Genomic DNA, 15,795 nt, shown 5'->3' on the forward strand with positions numbered 1-15,795 from the left:
AGCTTAGCTGAGAGTATGTTCTTAAGACTTTTTGGTGTAACTAGAAATTGAGCCGCTAGTCAAAGCTCTTTTGGTGTTATATATATTCCTCCAAAGCTTCTTCAATCAGATATAGTTTTAAAGAAACTTTGATTTTACTTACTACTCAAGAAAACTCAAGAAAATCAGGTTCTCATCTGTCTCTGAAGAAGAAAAAGTCTTTTACTTTTACGTTTTTAAAGTAATTAACATACAGCAGTTCGTTTTCTTTGTTTAGGCCATGGCTCCTCCGAAAAGTCGCTTAAAGTGAACATTCCGGTGCCCGCTCCGATCAATAACAAGCCGGAGAAAGAAGAAGATGGATTCACCACTCCAAAAGGACTGCAATCTAGAAATCCACCACAGCCTAAGACTCCTCCGGCTCCGTCGAAGGGTAAGCCTCCGCTACCTGAACGCGGCGGAATCCGACAAAAGACCATTCAAGATTTGAACACTTCCTTCTCAAAAACACATATATAAGTCGCATAAGATTCTCACTAATACATAGTTTGTTCGTTGATGTGTACAACGAAATTAATATTATATATTTGCTGTTTTTAATTTTCAATAAAAATAATGGGTTTCAACCCAAAAATAAGAAATAATTTACATGTGTTTACAGAAAACCAACATTTTTCCGTAATAATTGATTTTGAGAGTGTGTGTATGGTTAAGTCGAGGCAACAAAACATTAGTGAGAAACGTTTGACTTGTGTCTTGTAAAAGCTACTAGTCACATTAATGGATACGCACTAACAGCTTTATGCGAATTCTCGTAATCATGCTATACACAAAGCTAATAACTGGCGTGCATTACAAGCTACTCGCTAAGCCTCTTATTTTCTTGAGTACCGTGGTGTCAAAGAAATCGACTCTTTTAACCTCAACCTAACGATAATTCACTAATTATTCCAGAACATGAACGATTAATAGCTGAATCACAATCCTCAACCCAAATGTCATAACAACCATTTATAAAATCAAACATAAGTTCCAAATCTCAAGATCCAAAACAAGACAAGTTATAACAAAACCTAAGCTGTAAGAACAACAGCACCACCAGCTTCCTTAATCTTCTTCTCTGCAGTCTTCGAGATAAGCTTCGCCTTCACCACAAAAGGCTTGTTCTCAGGCAAATGACCTTTCCCCAACACCTTAAAGAACCCGTGCTGCGTCACATCGATCAAAGGAACCTTGTCCTTCGTCGCTTTCGCCTTCACGTCCTCGGGGACGAGAGACCAAAGCCTGTCGAGGTTGACGATCGGGCAGAAGAACTTGTTGCGAAGCTTGTGGAAGTATCGCATACCCACTTTACCGAAGTAACCGGGATGGTACTTGTCGAAGAGGATCCGGTGGTGGTGCATTCCTCCGGCGTTACCACGACCTCCGGGATGCTTTCGGTGCTTTCCGATACGACCATGTCCGGCGCTGACGTGGCCACGCTTCTTCCTGTTCTTCTTGAATCTGGTCGTCATTTCCTCTTGCGGCTAGGGTTTTCTGAAGAAGCAGCGTACACTTATAGTGATGACCTAGGTTTTTCATATTTTATCTGGGCTTGTATGTTATATGGGCCTATAAGGTTTAAGCCCAATATAATATTAGAATTTCCTTGGACAAGGGATAGTTGACCACCACACGATTGAATCTCTACGCGCAATTTCTCACGCGCCGGTGTATCCTTGTGAGCTGTGGGCCTGTGGCTGATGAATTCGGTTGTGGACCTCACATCGGTTATTAGGCAGCTAATTCAGGTTCCCGGTTTGGGTTTGAATCCTTCAGATTTTAGAGATAAAGATCGTTTTTTTTGTTTTCGATCGGTTAGGGCTTTAATTTTCAAAAACCGTGTAAAATGGTGTTAACCAGAGATCATTCTTTAATTTTACACCACTCGTCGTGCACACAGTATACACTACCTCCCCGTTTCTTTATAATTAACTGGAACTACCTGGCGTTTCAACGATTTTTAACGGCACGAAATTTAAAGTAAAAGACTAAAGACGACCTGCTGTTTTCTAGACACCTAGGTCTAAAGTTGTGAAGACTCTCGAGACATTGCTAATCTCTCGCGAATCGGAATGGACGCGTACCAGCCACCGCGCCCGTACATGAGACCGTCGTCTGTACCACCGCCAGCGGCGGATCCTTACCACCAATATTATCAGCATACGGCGAGGCCACCGTTACCTCCTCCTCCGCAGACTGGTGGTTACTCCAATCAATTCCATAGCCCTCACTCTCCATCGCCACCACCGCCGCACTGGGGACCACCTCCTGCTTATCCTCCTTACCCGATTCACTCTCACCAGCAGCCGTTTAACGCCGTCGCCAACGGTAACAGCCAATTTCCCTCGCCTGCTGGACCTCTTCCTCGTCAGCCATATCCCCAGGTTTACTTCGTCGTTGTATTGATCTTGTGTCGAATTGCTGATTCTTAGATTTGATTTTGATATTTCATATCAGGAATGGTCTCAACAAGGTCACAACGCTCAAGGTTTGCTTTCTAGATCGCAGTCAATGTTACTGAGTTAGTATTAGGGTTTAGCTTTCTGACTAATCTCGCGATGACACAGCTAATAGTAACGCTGAGGATTGGGCACTAAAAGCTAAAGAATGGGCAGAGGTTCAACGCTCTGCAACGAATCAACCTAGTGGACAAGTCTACCACCAACACCCTGATCAAGGCTATCAAGATGTTCATCAACAGACAGCTCCAGCTCCACAGCTCCCTAGCTATCAAGATGTTCATAACTACCAGCAGTTTCCAGCTCCACACCCGGAGAGATATCCAAATTATGCAACTGCTGGATTGTCGCATCAAGAAAACATGCCTATTCATCAGCAGGAGGTACCTTATAGTTATTCTTCTGTTGCAGGTAACAATTTACTTGGAACATCATTCTAGCTTCTAGTCAAAGCACTCTATGTGGGTTTTCCTTGTAACTAGAAATTCTACGGATGTCTTCAAAGTTTCTTTGACCTAAGTCTATGATTAATCATCTGCATAGTCATGTGTTGTGTAACCGGTTTAGTCATAGATGTATCCCGCACATAGATTAGACATTTACCGATTATCATTCTCATGCACCTCCAGAACTTAAACTCGTTACTCTGTTTGTAGGGAGAGAAGAATCTGGAAATGCAACACAGCATCATGTGCAGATAGGAGTGCCGAATGGTGGGGGGGCTGTTCGCACAGAGCAGCAAATGCAATATGCGTATGGGGATCAAACCGTCGCTCCAATACCTAACCTTCACGATCAGCCTTTACAGTTTGCTACCAGAGAGAGTTCTGATTACGCTAGTCATCATAACGCGTGGATGCCCCATACCTCAACTGGTGTAGTTTATCCTCCTATTCCTTCATCGGCACCGTCAATGCCAGAGGTACTCTTAACGCTTTTGGTTTTATCTTTCATTTTTGTATTGGCAAGTTTGATGTATGCTTTTCTTGGCAGCATAATTCATCTATGGCTATACCTCCTGTTACGGGTCATAACATGCCTCCATATGGAGGGTATACCCCACTAAATCTCCAGCCTGTTGGACCCCCTTATGCTTTTGGGACAAAGCCGCCTCTTCACCCTGTTACTGCTTTCATGGACGACTCATATGCAGCATCGTCTGTTCCTTCTAAAAACGTAAGAATAAATATATTCTAGTGTAGTTCAGTACCTTCCATGATTCTGTCTAATTAGGTGGTTTACAGGTTAATTTACCTAACTGGCTCAAGGAAGAGTTATCGAAGATCAAACCATCTCAAGGAAAGCCTTCTTCAGGGAGTTTTGAGGAGAGAGAGGCTATGGACGATGATACTCTTTATAAACCTCCCGAGAAATTTGATCAGCGTGAGGACAAAAGGTTCAGCGCTTCTAAATCTTCCGACGTAGAAGAGGAGGAGGATGAGGATGAGGTTCTTTATGACGATTCAAGCTTCCCTGTTACTTACAACTTTATTCAGCACCATCATTTACCCCCATGATTTGCTACTTGTAGGATGAGATGGATGCAGCTAGAAGCACGGCAATTAACTCGGAGATAAAGCGTATCTTGACTGAAGTTCTTCTCAAGGTAGATAGCCTGATAGAATTGGTCTACAAACACATTTTCGCAACAGTTGACATATTTTTTTAAATAGGTTACAGATGAATTATTTGATGAAATTGCAACCAAAGTCATTAATGAAGATGGAGCAATACAAAAAGGTTTGTTTGCTGTTATTCTGTGCTATTCATCATTACTTTAGATGACTGTGTCAAACCTAAGTCATCATCTTCTTTTCGGTCGGCAGCTGATCCAACGCACAAGGCTTCGGCAAAAGTTTTGGTCTCAGTAGGAGGCACAGATAAAAAAGCAGATGTACTAGGCCTTGCTAGCTATGCGTCTGATGATGATGATGCGGATACTGATGCTGCCTCTAGTGCTGATGTCGATGGCGGTGATGGAGTTGAAAGTCATGGCATGGGGTCGAGAAACGATGTTACTCAGCAGCCAGGCGCGGATAATCCTCCTGAACCTAAACCAATGGTCGACACGAGATTAAATCCAGAAGTAGTAGCCGGTGATGTATCTCACAATAACAATAAGGCAGGCTTGGATCAGATGTTGGGGTCCAGGAGAAATTCATTCCGTGAAGGTAACAAAACTGTTAATGTAAGTGCCAGCTCTGATAGAACAAACGATCCTGACAGAACAGTCAGTGATAAAGAAGCAATACTAGAACAGCCTCACAGGAAGAACTCTGGCTTGGAATCAGATTGCAATAAAAGTTCCGGGAAAGACTTGAACTACGATTTGAGTAGGGATAAAAGTAGAGGAGATGAAATGAAAAGTGGAAAAGAGAAGGGAGATTCTCAGAATGGCTCAAAAGATAGAGTGAAGCAGGACATGAAGTCAGCAGAGGAAGTTAAAGGCTTTGAATCAAATAAAAAATCTACTGATCTGGATGTAAAAAAGGACTCGAAGGATGCAGAGAGGCATCACAGAACAAATTCTAAGGAAGACCGGGGTAAAAAGAGGGAGAAGGAAAAGGAACAACGGTCAAGACACAGACATTCTCAAGACTCAAGCAAAGACAAAAGAAGACGCTCTCCAACTAGTAATGGATCCTCTGATGACTCAATAAGGTGGCATGGGATGTTCTACATTAACTTGTTCTACCAATGTTTTTCAGTGCTCATAATGATTATTCTTTTGCCCATTTTCAGAAAGTCCCGTTCGAGAAAAAGGAATATATCACCATCTCCTGTTAGGTCCAGAAGAAAACGCTCTTCTCCATCGAGTGATGAATCTTCTGATGATTCAAGAAGGTGGCAATAGAGTTATCTGTTCTGACTTTTGTTCTTTTGCACTTCTTTTTCTGATTCTAACGATCGTTTTGGCCTACTTCAGGAAGTCTTTTTCTAGAAGAAGGAATCGGTCACCATCTCCTGGAAGGTCCAGAAAAAGGTAATTTTTCTGTACTGTTACCATTTCGAGGTCACTAGTGTTTCTATATGTCTGTTAGACTTAGTGAAGTTAGAGAACTTTTGAAAGCAAAAGTTTGACCAAGAGAGATGGCTAAGCATCGTTCAAAGCGGAATAAGGTAGCATGAAACTCACGAGACAAGATATTATATATGTTTTGATTGTATAGACATGTTACTTCGCGGTCACCACATAGCAAGCATTCTGAGAACAAGCACAATTCCTACTCTTCTCATGAAAAATCTAGGTACGTAATCCCAATTTCATATGTTACTTCTCTCTTGACAGGTGGTTAAAGCTGGAACTTTTGTTTTTCCTTTAATTTAAAAAGTCATTTTGCTACCTTATGCTTTTTATTGGAACTCAAATATGGTTTGCTATACAGGTCAAAGCGGTCAAGGTCCAGATCCCCCCGCAGGCGACATCGGGATTAATGAACACAGTTCAGCAAACCGTTGCTAGGACAATGCTGTGCGCAGAGATTTGGTGATACTGGATGTGCCTAGGTTGATCAATGGGGTTTGGGTAATGGTAATTGGGCATGGGTATAAAGTCACTCACTAGTTCGAGACAGTGATGTCCAAAGATTTTTTTGACTGTTCTGATTTGACTATGTAGTGTGTGGTTTAATAAGGTTTTCCTATGTAATTGTATCGTGCAAACTTGTTGGTGGCCTACTACCTCTGAAACATTTGATGGTCATATATGTGTGTTATCCTCAGTAGTCCTCGCCACTAAGCTTACCATTTCTTTTCACTCTAAATCGTTTTGGATTCTCGGAAAAGCTAGAACCTATACTAATTGAAATATTGCATTGACAATCAATCTAGAGGCAAATATTAAATTGAACTTTATAGATGAGCTGTGCCTCATAGTCTGCAGCTAGTTAATCGCAAATGTTATTCAAATTGGGATTATTAATAAGAATAAACACAAACACTGGTTTAGTTTTAACTCTATATAATGTTCTTCATCATTAATTTTGTTGGTTCAGTTGAATATTATTACATCACTTTTTAATATTCTCGCAAATTTTAAAAATTGCAGTATACCCCTCAATATTTGCAAACACCTACTATTTTAGTAAATATGAGTTTTACTACACATCGCCAGCAAAAACAACACATTCTTCATTACAAATCTAGTTTGGCATAAACCTCTCTTTTCCGATCATCGCCACTCTGCGCCGCCGGATTTCGAATTCAAGATGCAGCATGACGAGGTTATATGGCAAGTCATCAGGCACAAGCACTGCAGTTACATGGCCAAGTAAGCTCCTTGCTTCGAACATACATCTCCAGACATATTTTTACTGATTTGAGATTTGTCCTGCTCTGTAGAATCGAAACAGGAATCTTCTGTAGAAACCCTTACAACGTAACAGGAATCTGCAACCGAAGCTCTTGTCCTCTCGCTAACAGTCGCTATGCCACCATTAGAGAACACGAAAGTACTACTTGTCTGAAACTCAAAGCCTACACATTTTTTTAAATGTTTTTGTCTTTAACTCAGTTTTGATTATTCTCTCTGTTTTAGGTGTATTTTATTTGTATATGAAGACAATAGAGAGAGCCCATATGCCAAAGAACTTGTGGGAGAGGGTGAAGTTACCAAGAAACTACGAGAAGGCTCTTGAAACCATTGACAAGCACTTGGTTAGTGAGCTTACCTTGTCCATTGATTGATGCAAACAAGAGCATGGGTTTGATTCTGTTTCTTTTCAGTTGTATTGGCCTAAGTTGTTACAGCACAAGATCAAACAAAGACTGACCAAAATGACTCAGATGCGCATTCGTATGAGGAAACTTGCTCTCAAAACAAGGTTGGTCCCCTAGGTTGTCTTTGTTGCAGCTTCCTAGTGGTTTGTTGTGTTTGATGGTTTTGATTGTGTGTTGACAGGGAGAAGATAATGACTACACCTAGGAGAGATATGAAGAGAGAATCAAGAAGAGAGGAGAAGGCTATCAAAGCAGCGGTCTTGGATAAGGTCACCACCATATCTATCTACTTCTGGTGTTTTGATGTTTCCTTCTCTTTTGTTCATAACTCATAAGCGGGTCTTGTGAACAGGCCATTGAGACCGAGTTGCTGGAGCGATTGAAGAAAGGTATTTATGGTGACATATACAATTACCCAGAGCTCGAGTGGAACAAGGTTCTTGACGAAGAGAAGCAAGCGGCTGAGGGTGTTGAGGAAGAAGAAGAGGTAGACATTTAAAAAAAGATTAATAATTTGTTGTTTTCTCTGTCTTGTAGACCTTTTTTTTTAACAGATATTCTTTGTTGAATTGGATTAGGAGGAACCAGAGATTGAATATGTTGAAGGATATGAAGAACTTGAAGAAGAGGAGGACATGGAAGATTTCTCTGGTTTTCCCTCTAATGGGTCTGGCTTCGACGATGATGATGAACATGGTAAGATCATTCGTTACTCTCTGTCAAATTTGGATGGATCCCTTTTGATGGTTTTTAGCCAGGTCAGGTTTTTCTCATTGTGGATAACTTACAAAGCTACAAACTTTCTGACAGATTCAGATGGTGAGGAGGAAGACGATGACGTTGAGGAGCAAGTTGTGATTCATAAGAAAGGAAAAAGAGATTCAAGAAAGGCTGATGATGTTGGAAAATCAAAGAAGAAGAAGAAGAGAGTAGTTGTTGAGGTGAGATTCACACTACCTAATTCTTTCTAGTGTTTTATGTCCATATCATCATCATCTTATATGTCTGTCTTTCTCTCTCAGGTCGAGCAAGAGGATGGAGACGTGAGACAAACACTGAAAACCGCACGCTGAGGTTAGAGGCCACACGTGAAGCTTGTAGAAGAAACCCTCGAAGACTTTCCTGTATTGCAGCTTTCTTTTTGTGTTGTAGAAGTTAATTTTGTTCTGACGTTTGAAGATTTATTATATACTTCATTTAGATGATTCATTTTCTGACATATAACCGAAATACTTATCACATAAGGTGGATTCACACAGTTATGGCCTTGGCTCTTTTGATTTTCGGAGGTTTCACTTTGAAACTTGCTTCACGGGACTTTAAACTGTTGCTTTGGGGCATCTCTGGCCTCGCTCTATTTTTTTCTTTTTAAATGGAGTAAAAATTCAAATGAATATAGAATAAGAAATGCTTCAATCCAACTCTATATTTCACTCTATAATGGAGTTAGTAATCTATTTTTTTGTTTGTTTATCACTCCATTATGGAGTAGGATTGGAACAATTTTACTCTATATTCATTTTTACTCCATTGGAAAAAAAAAAATAGAGTTTTATATTGAAAGTTTACTCTTTTTTTTTAAAAAAAATAGAATACTCTATAATAGAATTGCATGTTGCTCCAATAGTACTCTATTTTAAAGTGAAAAATAAAGTGATGAAAAAAACAAGTTACTCTATATATAATATAAACCTATTTTTGTGAAAAATAAAATACTATCGAAACATTTTTACTCTAAACTCTATTTTAGAGTATAAAATAGAGTGCGGTTAGCATCACCAACTCCACAGCAAAATGGAGTAGATTAAATAATGCATTTTTTGTTTGTTCACAACTGCATAATCCACTCTATCTTTCAGTAAATTTTGCATCGGAGCTGGAGCCTGGAGATGCTCTCGGGAAGTGTGTGTTGTTCTTGCAACTTGGAGAGGGAAATGTGAAAGGGGCGCCTACGAACAAGCACTAGAAGAGATTACTTTGATACATGATCAGGTGATATTACATCCACTTTAATTAGAAGAAACTTAATATGTTTGAAGTGTGGATCACAATACAAGAGACGAAAGGGCTCCAGACGTGACGTTGGATTCAAAGAATGTCGGTGATCATCACAACGGAGTTTTGATGGATCATCATCACGTTGGTAGTATCAAAAAAAAAAAAAACGATTGTGATGATGGACTGGCACCATCAATCCGACGACCCGATAGAAGCTCAGTCGATCCGACGATCCGATAAGTACCCGACTAGACGATCTGTTCGCATTCTGACGTACCGACAACCAGGCGAACCCGATAGCGCATCCGATAAACGATCCGACTGACGATCCCGACTGCTCTTCGCGACCCGACGATCCGATCCGGCACGTACCAGCTCGCAAAGTTCTTCTCGATTCTCGGTGGTCCGTTCAACCCGTTTGGAGGTTAAGGTAAACATCTAAACCCTAAAACTTTAAAACTTGCAAATCTGATTCTAATAATCCGATAAACCCTAAATCATGTTCCTACATGATTAAAACCCCAAATCAGATTTTACAAGTTAAAATCCGATAAACCCTAACCCTATATCTATAAACCCTAAATAATATAATTGATTGAGGTTTAAGATTGTATGCTAAGATCGTATGCTAAGTTCGATTAAATTGATTGATCTGATTATATGTTTGTGAGGTTTGATAAATTCGGATACTAGATAAATTATTTACACATGGTTTATGCTAAATACCAATCAGCCTTAAAACTGATTAATAAAATTGATAGAATCAGCCTTGAAACTGATTGTTTTGGTTTTTCATGATTGAAACCCTATTTTTGGATCGAAACCCTAAATTGTGTAATGCTTGAATCTGTTTGATTATTTTTGATTATTGATCCAATTGCTAGTCTTGATAAAACCTAATTGAATCTGATTGTTAGTCTAGCTAAATCTCATACCTGAAACTGATTGATTAATTGCTAAACCTTGATTGAATGTTTTAATATTACCCTTGCACATATAGAATCCGATTGCTAAGAATGAGTGCATCATATCTACTTGGCCGTGTGTCCAGTTTGCATCATATATCATCATGACCAACATGTTTATGTTATGCGCACGATCTGATTATTATCACCTTTGCATGATCTGATTGTTTTAAATTGAGGTTCCATAATTCCACTCCTGTACATATAGAATCAGTATGCTAGGTTTGCATTATAACAATATGGCCGCATGAAAACATATAGAAATTGCTTGTTTGGTCGATACCCTTGCTTGATAAATCTGTGTGACTTATTATGCATCATATATCATTTTGGCCGTGTGGCCTTATTGCATTATATCACCTTTGGCCGTGTGGCTTGTTTGCTTATTAGAAATGTATTGACTTGATAGCATGTCTTGTTTATGACCGTATGTTAAATATTTTATGAGATATAAAATTGATTGATATATGATTTGAGATGTCGAAAATCAACTTGGATTTTGCTGCCCTAAATCTCTCAGGAGATAATTATTTGAAATGGGCACTGGATACTGAGTTTATCCTAAAGTCAAAGGACTTGGTGAATGAATCACAAAAGGCGATAATGCCAAACGAGAAAGATTGATACAAGGCAATATTAATTATTAGCCATCATCTTATTAAGAGTCTCAAAGATCAGTATCTGACTATAGATAATCCTCTAGACCTTTGGACAGAGTTAAAAAATCGAGATATGATCACCAAAGAACGGTGTTATTACCAAAGGCCCTATTTGATTGGAGGAATCCCAGAATTCAGGACTATAAGTCCGTGGATGAGTATATTGCTAGCTGGAAAAAATAATGGATTACTGATGAGAAACAGTGAATTGAGACCTCCTGGATTAACCCTATTACCTGATACCAATAAGGTCACAGAAGAAAAAAAAGGTAACCACGTCCAGAATGATAGACCACACGGCCATGGCCGTTGAGGGTGGAAAGGACGTGGACATGGCCACTATAACACATTTGGCCGTGGGAATCACTATGGCAGTGGCCGTGGTATATCCTTTAAACCACAAAGCTCGACCAAATCAGTGTGCCATAGATGTGGAATGGGGAACCATTGGGTTAAGATATGAAGGACTCCCAAAGAGAGTCTGAAAGGGAAGAATCCTGAAACCCACTTGGTCTATAAAGATGGTGAAAATAATTTTGAACATGATCAAGATGATCTTATGGAATATAAGACTTATTATTGCCTAAAAGAATCAAGTTGATAATCTGATTTCGACATCAAACTTGTGTGATTGCTTTGCTTGTATGCTTTCTCTGATTTTTATCTCCTTGAATTTATTTCTATTACATTGTCTGCTTATATTAAATGAATGAATGATTTTTCTATATGAGTACACTGAAAAACGCCAATATAAGTACTAAAGCAGGTATCGCCAGTCTGAAAGAAGACTATGGCTAGGCTAATATATTATTGTCTAAGGGTATGCATCTAGAAATCAATGATGCCTTATATTCACCCAGCTCTAAGAGCAAGAGCAGCCTATTGAGTTTTAAAGATATAAGAATGAATGGTTTCCATATTGAAACAATGGGCGAAACAAACAAAGAGTTCCTTCAGATATATGTATAAAATTGCCCAAGGCCATAATAAGTCCTAAAGACTATACCTGCATTCTCTACTGACCTAGACTATGCATAGATCAGTATGATAGAGGCTAAAAGCCCGCGAAAATATACACTTTATGGCACGACCGGATTGACCATCCTGGTCCAAACATGATGCAAAAATTGATATTCAAAAGGCACACATTAAAAGATAAGAAGAGTTATCCCAAAGAATCTCACGTGTGTAGCATGTACACAAGGAAAACTCATTAGACCATCACCAGTAAAACGGCTACGAGCCCCTTTTTCATAATAAAGACTATACTGGTGAATACATGTCCCAAGCGTTTAAATGATTATGGTATGTCCATGGGGGTAAGTGTGGATAATTCTGTGATACATGTCCATAGCAAGAACGGCTTGGCCGAAATCTTTTAAAACGCAAATAGCTGATTGATAGACCATAACTTATGAGGTCAAAACTTCCATTCACAGCTTGGGCCACACAGAATTTACATGCACCTAAGTTAATACGCATCAGGCCATTTAGTGAGCATAGATATCCCTTATCAAAATTATTAACGGGTCAAGAGCCAGACATACCCCATCATAAGACATTTGGATGTGCTGTCTATGTACTAATTGCTCCACCACAGAGAACTAAGATGGGACCTCAAAAGGAGGATGGGGATATATGTTGGATATGATTCTCCCACAATAATAAAGTACTTTGAGCCAACTATGGGTGATTATATTTGAGGCCAGGTACACAAATTATTTTAAGACCAGGAGGAGAAAAATAATAAAGCTGGTAAAAGAATGGTAAATGAAATAGAATGAAATCAACCATCAATGTCTTGGCAAGATCATCGGACTAAAGAATGTGAAATAAACGTCCAAAGATTATACATTTACAAAGCTAGCTAATAAAATGCCAGATACATTTGATGACCCGAAAAAGAATGACTAAGTCATATATAAACCAGCTTGTAAAGCACCAACGAATTTGATGTCCAAGAAGAGACACAGTCAAGTTGCTACAGAGTCTAGACAACGTATGAAACGTGGTAGACCAATAGGTTCCAAAAGATAAGAATCCTAGGAAACAAAAGAAAGGTGCAGAGAATGATAATCAAAATCCAAATCCGAGGTTACTAAAGAAACTATCCCGGACATGGAGATAAGGCCGGCCGGCTCTAAGGTACATGTACCAAACAATGTAGCTTGGGGCGCCAAGCTGCAAAGTATTAAAGGTCCTGATAATAATGAATCTCAATCGATTATATCATGTCTGGAACATAATGGAACCAATAAGGAATGTCGACATAAGATGATTTATTTGCATACAAGGTAGCACTTGAATTTATGAATATAAGCGAGGATCATGAACCCACGTCAATATAAGAGTGCGCACTCGTAGAACAGGTTGGATTGAATGAAAACGTGGGGTTAAATAGTTTAAAGAAGAAAGGCGTATTTGGCCATATGATTAAGACGCCATATGATGTTAAAACCAGTGGATATAAATGAGTCTTGTGAGGAACAGAAATCGTGAGATATAAAGCTGATGTTGCACAAGGATTCTCACAAAGACCAGTAATAGATTATGAGGAGACATACTCCCATGTGGTGGATGCAACTACTTTTAGATTTCTCACAAGTCTGGCTATATAAGAGAGAAAATTAGACTTGCAGCAAATTGATGTAGTGACCGCATATTTATATGGTCCATTGGATAATGAAAGTACTAGAGGGTATTGAGCTGAAAGAACAACAAGTTCTCGAGAACAATATTGATAATCATCAAAGTATATGATCTGAATATCTTAGGAACCTCTGGATACAATTTTCCAAACAGTTGAATATCTCAAGAAAGAGTTTGAGATGAAAGATCTTGTAAAACAAAGTTTTGTTTGAGATTACAGCTTGAGTACATTAACAATGAAATCCTTGTGCATCAAATAGTATATACAGAAAAGGGTACTCAAGAGATTTAATATGGACCAGTCTCACCCATTACCTAGTACATGGGCGTGAGATCACTTATTTTGAACACTGATTCATTCAGTCCAAAGGTAGACGATAAAGAAGTCCATTTAGTCCTGAGATGGACGATGCAGAAGTCTTGTTTTAGATACTGATCTGTTTGGTCCATAAGAAGGACGATGAAGAAGCCTTTGATTTTGGTTTATTTTATACTAACCAACCCAAAGAAGGGTTATTTGGTTTTGTTGATTTGTTTTTTAGACAGGTTATGTTTTACACATGGTGGTACACGCATATCACAGCAACATCATCCAAGATTTCGTGTATGTGTATTTGAGGTCGATGACTCAATATGTTCGATCAGATTGTGGCATGGCCGATGGTAAAGAAGAACCAACTATCATGTTCGAGGACGAAGCATATTCTGCCCTAGATCTTCATCACCCACGGATTGCAGAAAATTGGACAGGTCCAAAGGACCTTCAATAATGTCCAAATCAGGGGGAGTAATGTGTATTATACTCTTTTTCCTTCACCATGGTTTTGTTCCAATTGGGTTTTCCTGATAAGGTTTTAATGATGCAACATTAAAGCACATTACAAGCTCTAAATGGTTATGGCATCCAAGAGGGAGTGTTATGAACCAGATTGTGGATGACTCATAACCAAGAGATTATACCGTCGGCGGCCTAAGAAAGAGAGAGTCGGCCAACTTTTCCTTTTCCTTATGTCTTTATGTTTTCTTTTTCCTAGTTGGATTATGATTTGTACTCTTTTCATTTATCTATGACGGTGTAATATCTTATATAAGGAATTTTTATGTTATGAATAAAGACAGACTTTTCCTTTACTTTTATAAAATATGCTTATTTTTCTCGTCGATTTCTTTTCGGAGAAAACAGTGCTAGTTTTGTATATTAAACGTTGAACAATTACGATTAGAATTACGAATACAATCATCCAACCTTTTCCATTTCTAATAAAGATTCAATGGTGTAATGTAAGAGTATTTATTTTTTTTAACAGTAGATTTTTTATTGGTTCTTTATTGTTTGAAAATGCTATGGTTGTATTTTTTTTTTTCAACAAATAACTATTCTAAGCCAAACCGGTGGTAGGTTCTATTAATTATTTTGGCTTTTGGTTAATGTCGTATTTTGTGATAGTGAAAAAGGCATAAAAACGGTTATGATTTTTTTGTGGGTTCGGTTATGATAATTCCATAATTGTGCTTCTTGCTGTTGATTTGCTATAATAATTGTCATAAATTGAATAATTAGCGGGAGTAATTGAATAATGAAGCATGTCATGTCAGTAGATATCACACGCGTCGAGAGTAGAATGATATTTGAGGGGATGTAATAAAAATAAAAATAAATAAAAACCTATATATATAATACTGTTTCCTTTCTCCTGGGCGCGCCACGTCAGCATCTACATAGGAAAGTCGAGCTCTGGCGTTGCGACACGTGTCCTGTCCGGACAAAAAGAATCGTTGCATTTAAACTACAGTCTGATGGGCTTATATCATTTTGTGTATATATAGTGTTTTGGGCTAATAGTTGGGCTTAGACGTAATGTTTTGGGCTGACAAAAAAATAGAAGCTTATCGTGATTGTTGTATTCTCCTTCTTCAATAATGGCGACACCTTCAATTTCTAGGAATCATCTCATCATGTTCTTCTTGCTGTAATTAGGTCAACCGACTATGCAGTTTGTTGGGCTTTGAACGAACAAAACTCATCGATTGGACTTCTTCTACTCGGGAATCTTTTTCAGCACCATTACAGAAATCAACCTGATTCATGCATCTTCATTAACACCAATCCTCCACTTCTCACATTATCTCCATTCAATGAATCTCACATTCATTCCTTTGTGAATCCTCCATCATAAATATCAAAATTTTGCTTCTCAAAAAATCATTCGTTCATTCTTCTCAGTAAAAACACAAGAAGAGAAGTTCGAAGCAGCAAAAAAGAGTAATATGTGAGCTAAATTCGTCAATCGCCGATGGGTCGGACATGCGGCTTGGTTACACGGC

General features: G+C 38.7%; 3 protein-coding genes across 3 annotated transcripts; 2 read left to right on the top strand and 1 right to left on the bottom strand.

Moving 5' to 3' along the window:
* Positions 1–924: 924 nt before the first annotated feature.
* On the bottom strand, positions 925–1,546 carry LOC106353779 (60S ribosomal protein L27a-3). Its single transcript, XM_013793575.3, has one exon. The coding sequence runs from the start codon at positions 1,491–1,493 to the stop codon at positions 1,053–1,055; it is 441 nt and encodes a 146-aa protein (XP_013649029.1). The 5' UTR covers positions 1,494–1,546; the 3' UTR covers positions 925–1,052.
* A 487-nt stretch (positions 1,547–2,033) lies between these two features.
* Positions 2,034–6,202, top strand: LOC106353781 (arginine/serine-rich protein PNISR). Its single transcript, XM_013793576.3, has 13 exons — positions 2,034–2,405; positions 2,479–2,509; positions 2,589–2,891; positions 3,137–3,402; positions 3,474–3,656; positions 3,725–3,928; positions 4,012–4,086; positions 4,154–4,220; positions 4,307–5,141; positions 5,223–5,324; positions 5,407–5,463; positions 5,651–5,728; positions 5,867–6,202. Exons 1-13 carry the CDS (start codon positions 2,094–2,096, stop codon positions 5,913–5,915), a joined length of 2,562 nt encoding a protein of 853 aa, XP_013649030.2. The 5' UTR covers positions 2,034–2,093; the 3' UTR covers positions 5,916–6,202.
* Positions 6,203–6,561: 359 nt separating this feature from the next.
* Positions 6,562–8,457, top strand: LOC106357058 (protein MAK16 homolog A). Its single transcript, XM_013796745.3, has 9 exons — positions 6,562–6,750; positions 6,822–6,931; positions 7,018–7,136; positions 7,206–7,303; positions 7,381–7,468; positions 7,552–7,686; positions 7,778–7,895; positions 8,010–8,140; positions 8,222–8,457. The coding sequence occupies exons 1-9, from the start codon at positions 6,689–6,691 to the stop codon at positions 8,270–8,272; spliced, it is 912 nt and encodes a 303-aa protein (XP_013652199.1). The 5' UTR covers positions 6,562–6,688; the 3' UTR covers positions 8,273–8,457.
* The last annotated feature ends 7,338 nt before the right edge of the window (positions 8,458–15,795 follow it).

The sequence above is a fragment of the Brassica napus genome, chromosome C2 (genome assembly GCF_020379485.1).
Source record: "Brassica napus cultivar Da-Ae chromosome C2, Da-Ae, whole genome shotgun sequence".
Taxonomy (NCBI): domain Eukaryota; kingdom Viridiplantae; phylum Streptophyta; class Magnoliopsida; order Brassicales; family Brassicaceae; genus Brassica; species Brassica napus.